General features: G+C 33.5%; 2 protein-coding genes across 3 annotated transcripts; one reads left to right on the top strand and one right to left on the bottom strand.

Moving 5' to 3' along the window:
- The first annotated feature begins 1,730 nt into the window (after positions 1–1,730).
- On the top strand, positions 1,731–3,384 carry LOC128678818 (uncharacterized). Of its 2 annotated transcripts, none has more exons than XM_053760645.1 (3): positions 1,731–1,857; positions 2,049–2,838; positions 3,144–3,384. In XM_053760645.1, exons 1-3 carry the CDS (start codon positions 1,810–1,812, stop codon positions 3,239–3,241), a joined length of 936 nt encoding a protein of 311 aa, XP_053616620.1. In that variant the 5' UTR covers positions 1,731–1,809; the 3' UTR covers positions 3,242–3,384. The 2 variants fall into 2 exon arrangements, with proteins under 2 accessions (XP_053616620.1, XP_053616619.1); XM_053760644.2 differs by having other exon boundaries at positions 1,741–1,857; positions 2,059–2,838.
- An 8,058-nt stretch (positions 3,385–11,442) lies between these two features.
- On the bottom strand, positions 11,443–13,870 carry LOC128678910 (alpha-(1,3)-fucosyltransferase C-like). Its single transcript, XM_053760821.1, has 4 exons — positions 13,434–13,870; positions 12,454–12,885; positions 12,086–12,348; positions 11,443–11,522 (listed from the first exon to the last, which is right to left on the bottom strand). The coding sequence occupies exons 1-4, from the start codon at positions 13,865–13,867 to the stop codon at positions 11,443–11,445; spliced, it is 1,209 nt and encodes a 402-aa protein (XP_053616796.1). The 5' UTR covers positions 13,868–13,870.
- Between the last annotated feature and the right edge of the window lie 440 nt (positions 13,871–14,310).

Below are 14,310 nucleotides of genomic sequence, written 5' to 3'. Positions count from 1 at the left end.
GGCGCGTATCTATTCATCATTTAATTTACATTTGAGCGGCCGAACGCGCCTGTATTTGTTTCAGTATAGAAAGAGGTAACTGGCACTATTTTGTGATCAATTAAAAATTTATCGACGACATCCAAATACCTTTTAAATAATTTGCATTATTGTTCTTCTTGGCGTGTCGATGTATTTCCAACGATTCATTCAAATATCCCTGTATAATATTTTGCCATAGGTGGCCGTCATCAGGTCAGTCTGGGTGCAGGTGTTAGGGCACAGGGGACAGGTTTATATTTAGAGTATGTGTAAAAATTAATATACATTGATGACTGATTGACTGACTTTTATTAAATTCTTTTACTCAAGTATTACAATTTTATATCTTGATTACTAACTAATACTGAATGGTTTATAGGTGAAGTTATATAAATTTGGATATTTAAAATAAAATATAATATTCCTACTTACTTAAAAAACTAAACATCGGGCTAGAAAAATGTTGTTTACCCAATCCTTCTCCACCTCAATGCATTTTGTGCTGTACGTTTTTGTTTTACACGAATGTGTAAAATATTAGTTGAGGATCGATTTGTTTGTGCGGATATTTTGCTTTGTAGATTTTACCGTTTTAGTTATTTTTGAATGTTTGATCCGTAACTCAATTCTCAACTCCAAAAACTGACAACTTCGACTCAGGACACACGTCTGTGAAGCTAAAATGAAACTGGACAGAAATTATTTTCCATATAGGTAGTCTGCAGCCGGAACTTTGTGCCATTTAGCTACTCGTTTCATGATTCTACGAAGTGATGGTGCGTAGTTACCGCCAGAAAAGTATCACTCCATATTCTCCGATGGATGACATACATGCTGCAAGGATAAAACTCCTTTACAACTAGGTGACAATAGTATTCGCAAAAATGATTGACGTATCGGTCATATAAACGCGATGTGGAGAAGAAAACGTATGAACGAGGACCCTGGATTCAACCGATTTATAGCGGGGTAAGAATGAGATAGTTTTATCGATGGTAAAACCGTATCTCGACTAAAGATTCTTACATTTCAGGCGGATAAATCTTAACAATAATATCTCATATCTACATATTTATACTAAGTTGTAACAAACTGTAAAATTGAATAGGTATTAACAGCTCCGATTCTGGGCGATTCTTGCCTATAGAATGAAACCCACTAGATTTTTTCTTAAAGCCGATCGTTTGAAAATATTAAAACGTATATGTGTTTAAATGTCATATTTGAGAGGAAAATCTTTAAAAATAAGTGATAAATAATTATACACTTCTAAAATTACATACGTACCTATGACAATCAAAATATTTTTTTTTGGTGACGAAAAATGATTTGAAGCTCTCATGCTTGCTACTACGGAACACTTAATTGATGACTATGACTACGTCATTGATCACTTTTTAATCTATGAAATACTAGCCGCAACCCCGGCTTAGCTCCCTTGGAAATTTCGGGATAAAAAGTATATGTTGTTCTAGGTTATATTCTAACCGTGTATCAAATTTCATAACAATTGCTCCAGTAGATTGTGTGAAAGATTAACAAACATTCATACACACATCCTCACAAACTTTCGCATTTCTGATATTAGTAGGACATAACCATTTAGTCAGTGCATCTAAAGAAATCTTCACTTTAAAAAAACTAAATCATTATTAAATCTAAGAATGACCCTAATAAGTATAACTAAAACCATGGCTGTATAAAAAGCAATTTACGTGTATTATGTATTAAATACGACCACTTCAGATGGAGCGATAAACTGTTCAATGCGGACGTTAAACCCGAATAATGGGTATTGCAAAAGAATTATTTGCTGTGATATTGTTTATACATTTTGTAAGTTATTCTCGCTTCTATCAACCCCATAATGTATATTAGACGTGATACTGATTAAGCAAAACCTGTTGGTACAACTAAGAATGCCGAAGAGTGGAGAAGAAAAAGTAGAAAAGCGGATTCTCGGGCACCGATGATTAACGGCAGGGGATGAAACCGGAAATACACTTTGATTTTCATTGCTTTTCTAGTTTATTTCAGGGACACGCGCAGGAGTCTCAGACGAAACTGCGGCTAAATTGATGCATTTCATCAAACTTTTACCATCCAGTAATCAAGTTAACGGAAAATTAAAAGTCGCCTTGGCCAATGTCCTCAAAGAATCAAATTCGGATATATTCAAACAATCATCGGACGAATATGAATTTGAACAGGACTTAGCCAAATTGAAAGAGCTGGATCTGGCACTGGAAGAGTTTATTATTAGCAATAGTCATCTACTGGATACCTTTCATGCCAGTCTACCAGATTCCGGAAAATCTCTAAAAAATGCCCTGTTAAACGAAACCGAAGTCAACGAAACGGATATAATGAGAGATGCATTAATCAAAAACGCTAGTGCGTCACTAGCCGATATACATGAGCAAATACAGAGAGAAGAATTCGCGGACCATGTAAGCTTTGCAGATTTAATGAAAAAATCAACAATCCACAATTATATACGTGAAAACTTTGTTGACAGCAATTCTAATGATAAACAACAGACAAGAATGAAAAGGGACGATGCGGTATATAAACAAATTGAGTCTAATAATGCTAATATAATGAAAGTGTCATTTTTAAACAGTACATCAAAAGCAGACGTACGAAGCATATCGGACAATGGAGCAGCCGAAAAAGTAATCAATCTTCTGAGAGAAGAAGAAGCCGATGTTGATGAAGATGATAATCTGGAGGATATCGAAGAAGATGAAAAGCCTAAAAAACAATCACAATCACAATTTAAAAAAATACCGGGTAGATATATTCTACCTTTATTACGTAAGTTTATTTTTTTTTTTTCATTGATTTTTTTTTCTTATTATTTTAAAAAAGAGTGGAATTAGCATGTTTCATTGTAGAAAAATAAGTAGGATGTTCTCACACATAGGTAACAAATTATATATTTTGAAATGAAAAATAATAAAAAAAAAATTTACAAATTTATGTAAAAAAAGAAACCTAAAATTTCAAATTTTCTTCATTTTCGAACAAAAAATGCAATATTTAAATTGACAGTTCAAACATTCGAATAATTCTGTAAATTTTTATTTCGTTTGTATGATTTGACTTGTTTTTTTTTTCAGGTGCTAAAAATATGGCTTCGAATGTTGTGAACACCGGTTATCAATCTATAAAGAATGCGACCGGTAGTTTAGTAGAAGCTTTAAAGAAATTTGGGTAGCTGTCAACTTTGCCTTACACATAATTTCTCCCATTTTTTTGTCACAGTCAAAGGTCACTTGTTTTCAGCACAGACAAAAAATATTTTACAAGAATGTCATTTCTAAATTCTGCAAGAAATAAATTCATATAGACATTCCAAATTTGAATCTTATTTGAGAGAACTGCACGATTTTTTCTAAATAATTTTTCTAACATGACAAAGGAATTATTTGATGGAATATATTCTATCGTATTGAGAACACGTTTACCCTTGACGTTTACGAAACCCGGCTTTTAAAAAAGTTACTCAATTGACTAAAAAGAATCTTGGTTCTTGAATTATCTGCTTAGTCAATAAACAACAACGCATTTATTTTTACCTCTTTTTAACATCATAGTGCTAAAAAGAGAAAAACAAACCGTTTGCTTAGACGAATCGATGTAACTAGATTTATATTATTTCAATTCATAAAATTGATCAAAATAAGTACCATATAAAAACCCTGGAGCTCATAGTTCCAACGACTTTTAAATCCCAAACAAGTAATTCAGGAACCGTCTCGGTAAAGTTTCTCTTTCTAATGCAAATAGGTCGACAAATTAATCTCTAAAATGAAGGAGGGATCAAGTTCTCCCAATCGGATTAAATGCTATTGAGCCGACACGATTTATAGCCTAAAGACTCTTTATGTAGCTACTTATAATGAATACTTTTAACGGTTATTATCTCTAATACTTAACAACATTAGAATTCACTCATTCATTCACACAACTTCATCGACTGTGTGGCCAGAGCGGAGTGAGTCACTGAGTGCTGTTTCGGTGGGGTTTTATTGACATGATTCGCCGAGACGACGCGCTAAGAAAAATTACGATAAGTTGAAGTGGTCATTATTTTCACGTGTATCAGCGGCTGCTCACTCACACCTGAAAAAAAAAGTATTACATTCACACAAACAAGTATGTATGAGTATGTAATACATATCCATACTTCCATACTAATATTATAAATGCGAATGTCTGTCTGTTCTTTCACGGCTATTATGTGAAATGTAATACCTACACACAACTTCCTGGTAGCTGATGTATCAGCATGTAGTGTAGGTTCCTCTGTCTTCCTTTACTGGCATGAGACAAGAAAGAGGAACCAACATGACAGAGGAACCAACATCATATGAGGAATGTATACCAATCTTGGTAAACAAACTTAAATTTACAGGCGAACCTTTTAAATTTAAAGGGAGTAATATAAAAAATAGGTACTCATTTTCTACACCATAGATCAGCGATACTCAAACTATGGATCCGCCGGTATCAGGCTATAAGCGATTGTAAAAACGGAAGGAAAGAAGCTGAGGTGGAATAGGTAGAATCCTACTTGTGTAAGAACTAATTAATTCTTATACCTATCAGACTCATGTATAGCAGTTTTCATAGGTCGACACTGAAACCTGCACACTGGTGGACAGTAGTGAGTATGTGACTACCTGCCACTAGATGGCGGTAGGTAGTCGTTAAAGTCATGTCAGTTGCCTTTAGGCGACTTGAATAAAATCCGACACCAGTGTTAGCAATAACACACTCGATATGATGATGATGATAGATCAACACTTATTGGCGGCAATGGAAAACATCGCGAAGGAATTTGACACTTGTGGACAGTTAATTTCAGTATTACACTCTATCTCTCTCATCTCATCTCAGAGAGTTAAAGCACACTTTAAGCTAAAGTATTTTTTATCTCGTTCTATCAATGCCAAATTTTTAAGAAGTGCGATAGTGACATAACATAGTTTAGCTATAAGTATGCTTTATCTTATTTATTAATTACAGGATATGTCTACCGTAACTAAATAGCGGTAGGTACTAGTAATCCATGTTAGTATATCTTTATACGACTTAAATAAAATTTGATGCGAGTGTTAGAAATAACCGCAATAACATATCGGTTGAATAAAAAAGAATAATTGACAAAATTACCGGGCCATAGCACAGCAAAGTTTGGGAAACACTGACATATTATGACTCTATGCACCGCAGCTATTTACTTGTCCTCAGCTCCTCAGCCCCTGTATCGCATTCACATTCACCCAGCCTGGTTACGGGTAATCTTATCTCTGAAGTCATTTCCTGTGACGTGTTATGCTCTCTTATATCGGCAAATGTGAATTTTCAAAGGCAAAATGAAACCTGCACATAACGTGAGACCATAGTTCTGAAATGATTGGGATTTTATCGTAAATTTTTACGTAAACTGTGTTTCAAACTTCTATAAAAAAAGATACTGAAAAACATTCTCAGACAATCAGCATGATCACATGCTATTTATGTCAAAAACTAACTTCTATGTTGAGTTTGTTGACAGTGATATCCTGTGACGTCATAATTTCGGAGTTAAAAAGCACATACCTACATACACTTTAGTCAGAATTAATAAATATTAACTAGTTTAATTAATAAAGGGCTGATGAATTAATGTGACCTTTAAATATAGAATTTGATTATTTAAATATATACCTTATGCATTTTATTTTTACCCAAACAAATAGCCAATTCTTTACAGAAAGAACTAGAAAAAATTATTACTCATAAAAACTATATAGCTCCATGACATTATTTAATAAATGGACATTTTGTTTCACAAATAAACACCAAAGATGTGGCTTTCAACTAATTAAACTCAGTGGACAAGAAATTAGTTAGCTAATGTGAAAATACAATTTTCTCTTGGACTCAGGCACAGAGTAAACATGGTCAGAGGAACGGTTATAAACAAAAATATTTTTTATTTTATTATAGCTGACATATCGTACGACGTCATTATATATGTAATCACTATGGTTCAAGTCATAGAAAGTTATGTATTCAAAGTACGAAATTTAAGAATTTTTATAGTAAAAAAATTAGTATGTGAAAACGTGCAATCTTGCAAAACAATTTACAATTAAAAGTAATTAAGTCGAAAACTTTGAAGAAACAATCCGGAGTCTTAAAAGAATCTTAAAAATACTTATAATTATATTATGTATGCATAGCTTTACACGAATTTTCATTTCATTTAGAAATTTCTAAATCCGCTGAAACTGTACAATCAATATTTTCTCTTATATTAAAAATCTATCCAAGATATTCCTGTATTTGACGTCCCCGCTCGGGGCTAAACCCTTCTCACGAGAATATTTCTAAGAAACTTGCTAGGTAATTATAGCCTACTGTGATAATTATATAAATGTGGTAATTATAGCCCGTGTGAATTTTGTCTACTAGAGACAGAATTCACACGGGGGATACTTGTACGGGGAAGTTGTGAATAGGATTTATTGATAAACACCAGAAACCTCACAGGTCTAAATAGCTAACATTATATACAATAACGTATATTTGAACTAAATATATGCAGGGATACATCACACAGATTAAATTTAGCCCTTAAACTTTAATATAATTATAATTTATGTATATTATTTTCATTTTGAACAAAATACCGAATGTTGCAAATAATATCTCATGTGTTAGTCTTCTGTATTTTATTTACTCTGCAATGCTTTTGTGTACAGAGTGTGCAACTGGATTTAATAATGAAATGGATAGCTATTTTTCCTCATTTGTAATGGAATAAAGCAACCTAATGTCGATGTTATTTTTTAAGGGTTCCTTATTGTTGATAATCTTCACATAGCTAAAAAAACATCTATAAATAATTTTGGCTGACAATATTACTTCAATAGTATATATTTATTAATTCATATTAATTCATTTATTCATTATTCATAGACCTAAATAATTCACCAGGCACAATTTTCATGTAAACTTTCACCCCGTATTGGTCATTGGTCATAATAAGTAATAAGTATTTTATTTGCATTTAAAACGCACCATTCGTTCATATCGAGTGTGTTATTTGAATTAAATCTGACACCAGTAGCAACTGGTGTCAGATTTAATTCAAATCGCCTTAAGGCATCTGACATGATTTTAAGACTACCTACCGCCATCTAGTAGCAAGTACTCGCATATATAGTAAACTGAACTGCCCACCAGGTTTCCTCACGAAGTTTTCCTTCACCGGAAGCAAATGGTGGTCGATGAAAACTACTATACATGAGTATTGGTATTCAAACTCATGTGGCACGAGTACGATTCGAATCTGGGACCTTTCTATCACAAGTGTGCGGTTACCCACTAAGCCACCAGCACTTCGAAATAAAATGCACCACTGAAGTAATATATAAGCATAGTACAGTAAATACCCGTGGGTTATCAGCTGGCACGTCGCCAGCTCGTCTCTAGATACCGAATATTGCTGAATATTAGTCGCAGAACATTTATATTAAATGTACCGAATATTGCTCTTGTGAAAACGCCGCCATATTGGATGTTGTGCTGTTTGCTACCTGTCGCTCTTGGAGTTTTGGAATGTAATATTATAATGATTATACATAATCTTCTATTGCATAAGTAATTAGACGTTATGTTGTTAAAAAAACATTTTATAATTCATAAATCTCAATTTTTCAATTTCGGTCAGCGTAATATTCTTATTGGCGCTTAGAAGTTGTAGCAAGAAATAATCTAATTTTATATAAATACCAAGGTATTTTATCTAATCTGTCTGACGTCAACCCTCATTGGAAATGTTATTAGTACCTGTCATCTGCCAAAGCTACATACACTCACATTAACATGTGTGTGTATGTAGCTAGTATGTAGTCCACATACCATGCCACACTAATAATTATGGCTTATGGCTATCTTTGATAATGAAAATTTGAAAAAAAAAAAATTTTGAATAACAGTTACAGTTTCTGTAGTAGTCTAACCTAAGTACTCATTACAGTGTATGTACTTTGCATGCGTAGGTACTATGTATAACTTGTGGTAAAAATATATCTTGTCATTTGTAAATTTTTAAATTTCGAATCATGAGCTTGTTCGATGCATGGGGGCCAATCACAAAAAAATATTCGGCACTGAAATATTTTATTGGTCAGTTTAAAAAAGGAATCTGAAATGTAACGAATGCCCGCCGGCTTCGAAATTCATAGTTCTATTAGGACAGCAGTCGTGTCGGCTAAAATGTTATGAATAACTAGTGTCACGTTGGCAGCAGCGTCGCACCGTAGTACCTTGTCGTAGTTAATAAAAAAAAATTACAAGTTACCTAATTATACTTAAAGTACAGTTTATTTAGTGTCATATAGTCCTAAATATTAGCCGCATTAGTTAAAAGTTGCCTTTATGCATCCGAAGTAAATAGAGTAGTTGCCATCAATCCAAATTAGTTTACTTTTTTCCAAATGTCAAAAAAAAAGGATTGTGTCAGTGAGATCAAATGACGTCACGTTTATTTAGAGTTCATTATTTCAATATACTTACTACATATAAAATTGTACAATTGAAATTATATTTGTTTATCGTATTTTATTATATTAATGTTTACTTTTAGGTACCTACCATACATTTTATTTTTACCATGTCAACTAAGTACTTAACTGATATTGTCTTGAGCTAAATTAAGTATCTCATAACTTTTCAAACCTCTCAGCACGAAAAGAAAATACTTAGATAATAATCTATATTGCAATTTTATCTCCCACATGAAATTAAACAATTAAGCAGCGGTTTCTCTTTATTTTCGCGGCTTAGCGTTCGTAACTCAATCCGGGATCCCGGCGGGAATGAACTTTTAGAATCCCGCAGGAGTTTGCTAAGTCTATCGATCACGCCCGGCCCTACTCGTTTTGTTTGACTTGCGAGCATTCAGCACCAGTGTAAAAAGAACAACTGGATTTTGCGAAAAACGAAGCGAATCTGAACTAGATTGATCTTTCGACGCTTGTCCTAAATTTTTGCAAGTACTTATTTAGGACGAGACAAGACTAACACGAAATTAAATTTGGAAGATCATGGGCGATAATGGCAGACAATTTGAATTCCAGCCAGTTACAAATATTATCCTTTCCATTAAAAAAAAACATGAAAGCAACTCAGTTTTGATTTTCGAACAACTTTATCTCGATCATCAAGTTTTCCATTACCGATTTTTAATTTCAGTTTTTTTTAACGCTGGCGTAAATCCATAAATCTACTTTTAAAAGAGTCATAGAAAAAAACTGCCATAAATTCTAATTTTTTAAAAGTTCCATATATTTAGGTATGCATTTTTTATTTTTAATGTAAATAGTTTTTGAATAGCATATTACAGAAATATACATAAATCGTCACATATATTTATAAAACAGAAGAGATAGGATATATAAAACTAAAATAAAATGTTTTCCACCGATCGACCTCATCACCCAAGATTGAGTTAGCAACTTTCATCCACAAAAGAAGGCAAACATACGGACAGACGGAAGTTAGCTAGTTAAGCAGCGGTCAGTCGAAATAGGGGTCCGCAACTAATATAACAAAGTTTGAACAACTTGTTATTTATCTAATTCCAGGGTTCAGCGGGATTAGCGCGGGTGTTTTGTAAATGAAGTTTTCTGTTGTGGCAACACCTATCGCCTATGTACATTGAATTGCAGTTAGCCACGATGAGTTACGAACATAAACAAACTTTGTCTATATATTATACCTTATTTGCATTCTATAGAGTTCTGTTTGTTTCATACATGTTACATACAATATTCATTCTAAAGTGACTTAGAGATCTGGCTTTTATTATTTTCACCTGTCCCGATATTTGCTTGTCTGTCTGTAATCAAATCTTGCAAGCATTATTATAATATGCATAACCTGATGGTGCACCCAGGATCGGCTCCCAACGTGGGAACTTCTCAACTCAGGTTTCCTCATGAAGCAAGTGGTGTTCGATGAAAACTACTTACTATATACTATACATGATATATACTATACATGAATCAGATTGGCATACAAACTCACGTTGTACGAGTAGGATTCGCACCTGGGACCATTACACCACAACCGCTGAAGTGTTAGCAATTAACGCACTCTAAAAGAAGAACAGTTTTAAGTTTCACAATAAAGACATCCAACATACAAAATTCTCAGACATTAATCATCAAAAGTGCACGGTACGATGTCGCGGCAATAAACATCAATATAACTCCGGACTCGGATTCTACGGACATATAAACGATGGGAGAATATTTGTAAAGGCTGGGCACACTGGTAGAAAAGAACGCCCGCAGACGTGGCGCTACTGTCACTGCAAATAACAATGTGGCCTATCTGTTACTGATATTTCCTCTTTTAGCCACGGGCCTTCACTCGTGGTACGATCTCTATAGCGGTACTATGATACTATAAAAAAAATCTTCTGTCTATGGATGGAATAGATAGTATTTCGTATTTAGATATAAGTTTGTTTGTTTAGACAAAAAATAGTTTTATTGAAATATTTTCACTCTAAAAATGAACATCTTTTTACATTGCAAATTAATGATTTTAGAAATTTTAATTACATTATTTATCTCAATTATCTCTAATATCTAATGATTTAAAGTGTACATTTCAGTAAATTCATGTAAATATTGTGTACTTTAAAGTGCCTAAATAAACGCAGTTTTCACGTGATTGAGGAACAAACATCAACACGCATCTAAATGAACAACACCATTTAAGTACTAGACTTAAATCTAACTTGTACTAAACTTGAATATAAACCAATTAATTATATTAGTAGGATTAGTTGATTCAGCGAGTGGTGTGCCACGAACCTAACACGTATCTTGAAAGCATGTCACTCCGGCACTATTTGTCATATGCTAAGTGAATTCCCGCGTAGGGCAGGATTTGTAGAATCACTGCCTTGCCTTATCCTTCACCACTTAAATATATTTCTGTAAATACACGATATTCATGCCTGGTTATTTCTCATTGCAATTTTCTTGTTTTAAGTACTGTTTGGGAAATATTTTACTGTGTAGGTAAGTAATGTTGTTAGTTTCATAAAGTTAAAAGAATTGATTCTATTCCTCAAAATTTTTTACTTGAATTTTTTTGCCAATGACAAGCATTTTTATCCGATTTCTGCGCTTACAGTTTAAGATGCTCTTATTAACTCCTATATGGCCCCAGCTCCTATATCCAGAAGGTTATAATCAGAAACAAATAACAAATCCCTCTTTTTCCTAAAAGCAAAACAAAACTGCCCTCGCAAAACAGGATACACGATTAAACAGGATTAAAAGTTAAATTAACACTGGCCGTTATAGTATCGGCCATTATCGCGTTTTAATCTGTTAAAATAATTTAAACTTGGAACGGCGTGTTTTCGGCCAGCTCGCACGCCGCATGCGGGTTCATACCAACCTTTACAAAACAAATTGCGGCTGCAGATTGGTAAATAGTTTGGATTGTGTTAATTTGTTTTTGAACTTCAGTGTGTTGTTGTTGAAAAAAAAAACACTTGTGGTTTTCATTTTGGATATTATTTCAATGGATTTGTGGATGTTTATTTTATTTGATACAGAAATAAGTCTTATCCGAAGACACTTTTTTCGCTATATGGCGTGTTTCGCCTCAGTATTTTTTCATGTTAACAAGAGGCCTAATTGACAGAGAGATATTATTGCATTCAATATGTTACAAAAATTATGTCCGTGTAATAAACCGTTGAGGAGTTCCCACTTCTGGAGCCGTTCATGGGTACACCATCAAGTCATGCTTATCATAATAATGCATTGTCATCCAAACTAAAGGTGTATAAAAACTTTCAGCTCAACCGGTTGAAGATATCTGCTTCAAACTTGTGTTGCAAGATTCTATCCGAAACAGAGACATACATAGTTATAATTCAAGTTAAATAAAAGCTTGTTAAAGTACAATTTTGAAAGAAAACTGAAGTCAATAATCTCAAACAATAATTTTATTTAGAAAAAACTCGAAAACCAACTGTCACATCTCTTTCTATAATCTGGATTCCACCAAGCTCTGAACATATAGAAAGACACCTTCAAAGTAATCCAGGGATCATGATTCAGGTTTCTGCAAAGATTGCACGGATCCAAACCGGTATAGTCTGTGATAACGTAGTGGTTCTTCCACTCGAAGTACTCGTAATAACCGCTACGGTTCTGTATCAAACTGTTCATGGTCTTGGCTAAGTATTCTACGTCCATCTCCATTGCATTTATGTACGAGTTCTGTGGAAGGAAGCTGTGAAAGACATTTTATTTAGATATAAAAAATAATTAAAAACTAAAACCAGGTTTCTAGGAACAAACCAGGTTACTAAAAGCTAATGTCCAACACAATACTTACTTGGGATAATTTGCGCCACCATAGACAATCGGAACAGCATTATACTTGTATCCATACAATATTTGTTCAGTGATATAATCCTCCGCTATCGAGTCTTCCAAAGCGAGATAGAAGAAGTAATTCTTTCTCAACTTCCAAAAACATGGCGCCATCGATTTCCGTTTGCATTCCTTTCCACATTTCCCAAATACGTCTATACTTAATTTATATTTTGCCAATTCTTTTTGCAGTTCGAGTATAAATTTTTCCCGCTCACTGCGGCTGTCACATTTGTCTAAAAAGATGGCCGCTGCCTTGGATTTGGAGTGATATCGAGACTTGGACAAACGGTCAAGTTCCATAGCCTTTGTCTTTAAGGGAAAATATGTGCCCAAGTGTTCGTCGTTAAGGTTTTTGACGGCGAAATTCTGATACGGTATCGTTGAGTCCAGTCTGTGAATTTTGAAATTATGTAACACATGTAATAATAGGAAATATAAGAAAAATTTAAAAAAGTGATATACAAGAAAAAGAGATAAATTAGGTATGTTAGATATAAAAAAAATATATTTTTATAATAGTTTAAAAATATAATTAAATCACAGAATTCGAAAACACAAAAGACTATGGAAAGTTAAATTTTATTAGGAAAAAATAAATATTTAAAATTTATACTATATATTTAGCCACCGTATCATACAAGCCACTTACTTAAATGATTTATTTAATGATAGACTCGGATAGAATTTAGGGCTAGTATAAGTACATTATAATTCTTTTTTTGTTTTGGATTTGTAGTGGATGGCTCTTTATTTATTTATATTTGCATACCTATATTCGGTAAAACGTGTAGGTCTAATTCATTTTGACATCAATTTGTCTATTTGTACTCATGTACCATGTGTCTATTTGACATCAATTTGTCTATTTGGCAAATAAATGTTTTCTTTCTTTCTTTCACTTAAGCTCTGACGAAACATAATCTAAACTAAAAGACTTACTTGTAAGTCCAAGTCCAATTAAAAAAGTCGTCATAAACTGACTTGCAGACCGGATAATTGTCAGAGGAGTCGTTCGCAACAAAGATATATTTTTGATAACCACTCCTCACAGAAGGTAGCTCCATATCACCCTGACTGACATCCTTCGCGTCGAACAGAACCGCATCAAAATATCTCAGATCACCGAACAAGGTCCTGTTCCTACTCGCGTAACAATTTTTTATTGCACATTTTCTCTTTAAAAATACATTCTGCCCTTCTTCATCGAATCCTGGTACGTCTGTCCATAATAGGATATGCTTCATGTCGTGTCGAAATCTTGTGATATTTCTATAAGTATAATGTTTTCTAGGGAAACGACTAATGAAATAACTCATTACGCTTAAGTAAATCAAATGAGGGATTAATTTTGTGAATTTTATTGAGCGAGCCATAGACTAAATATACTCGACCTCACTGAACTCGAGATGCAATGGCAAGAGCGTTATTACAAATGTGTTACTAAATGAATGCGTTCGATTTTAAATCTCTGCGTCGTATTTTGTTTGTTATTTTTCAAGTCGTGCGCAAGGACGTTCTTCGAAATTATCCATCGAGAGATTGTATCACATTTAGAAGAATCATGACTTGATTTGCGATCATAAACAATTTTACTTGTTATTCTTTTCTCTCTCCATTAGCCCGTAGTGGACTAAAAAAGAAGCCTCAGGCTTTAAGTCCGCCATTTACGTTTTGTTATTACAAGTAAAACAAATGAAAAATATCTTCATGGATCTTCATAGATTGTATTTCACTAAAATCAATGTAATACAAAACTACTCCTCTTTTTTTTATACAGAAATTGGTACAGATAATAGAATACTATAATCGTAATTAT

Source organism: Plodia interpunctella, chromosome 20 (genome assembly GCF_027563975.2).
Source record: "Plodia interpunctella isolate USDA-ARS_2022_Savannah chromosome 20, ilPloInte3.2, whole genome shotgun sequence".
In the NCBI taxonomy this organism is placed as follows: domain Eukaryota; kingdom Metazoa; phylum Arthropoda; class Insecta; order Lepidoptera; family Pyralidae; genus Plodia; species Plodia interpunctella.
Note: the sequence above shows the minus strand (reverse complement) of the source record. Positions and strands in the feature narration are given on the sequence as shown.

Bases quoted from the DNA above. Each gene is read 5' to 3' on its own strand.
- LOC128678818 (XM_053760644.2), top strand. From the start codon at position 1,788: ATGCGGACGTTAAACCCGAATAATGGGTATTGCAAAAGAATTATTTGC. The intron at 1,858-2,058 runs GTAAGTTATTCT...AGTTTATTTCAG, and splicing joins TGATATTGTTTATACATTTT to GGACACGCGCAGGAGTCTCA. The intron at 2,839-3,143 runs GTAAGTTTATTT...TTTTTTTTTCAG, and splicing joins ATATATTCTACCTTTATTAC to GTGCTAAAAATATGGCTTCG.
- LOC128678910 (XM_053760821.1), bottom strand. From the start codon at position 13,867: ATGGCTCGCTCAATAAAATTCACAAAATTAATCCCTCATTTGATTTAC. The intron at 12,886-13,433 runs GTAAGTCTTTTA...CAAAATTCACAG, and splicing joins AATTGGACTTGGACTTACAA to ACTGGACTCAACGATACCGT. The intron at 12,349-12,453 runs GTAAGTATTGTG...TGTCTTTCACAG, and splicing joins GGTGGCGCAAATTATCCCAA to CTTCCTTCCACAGAACTCGT.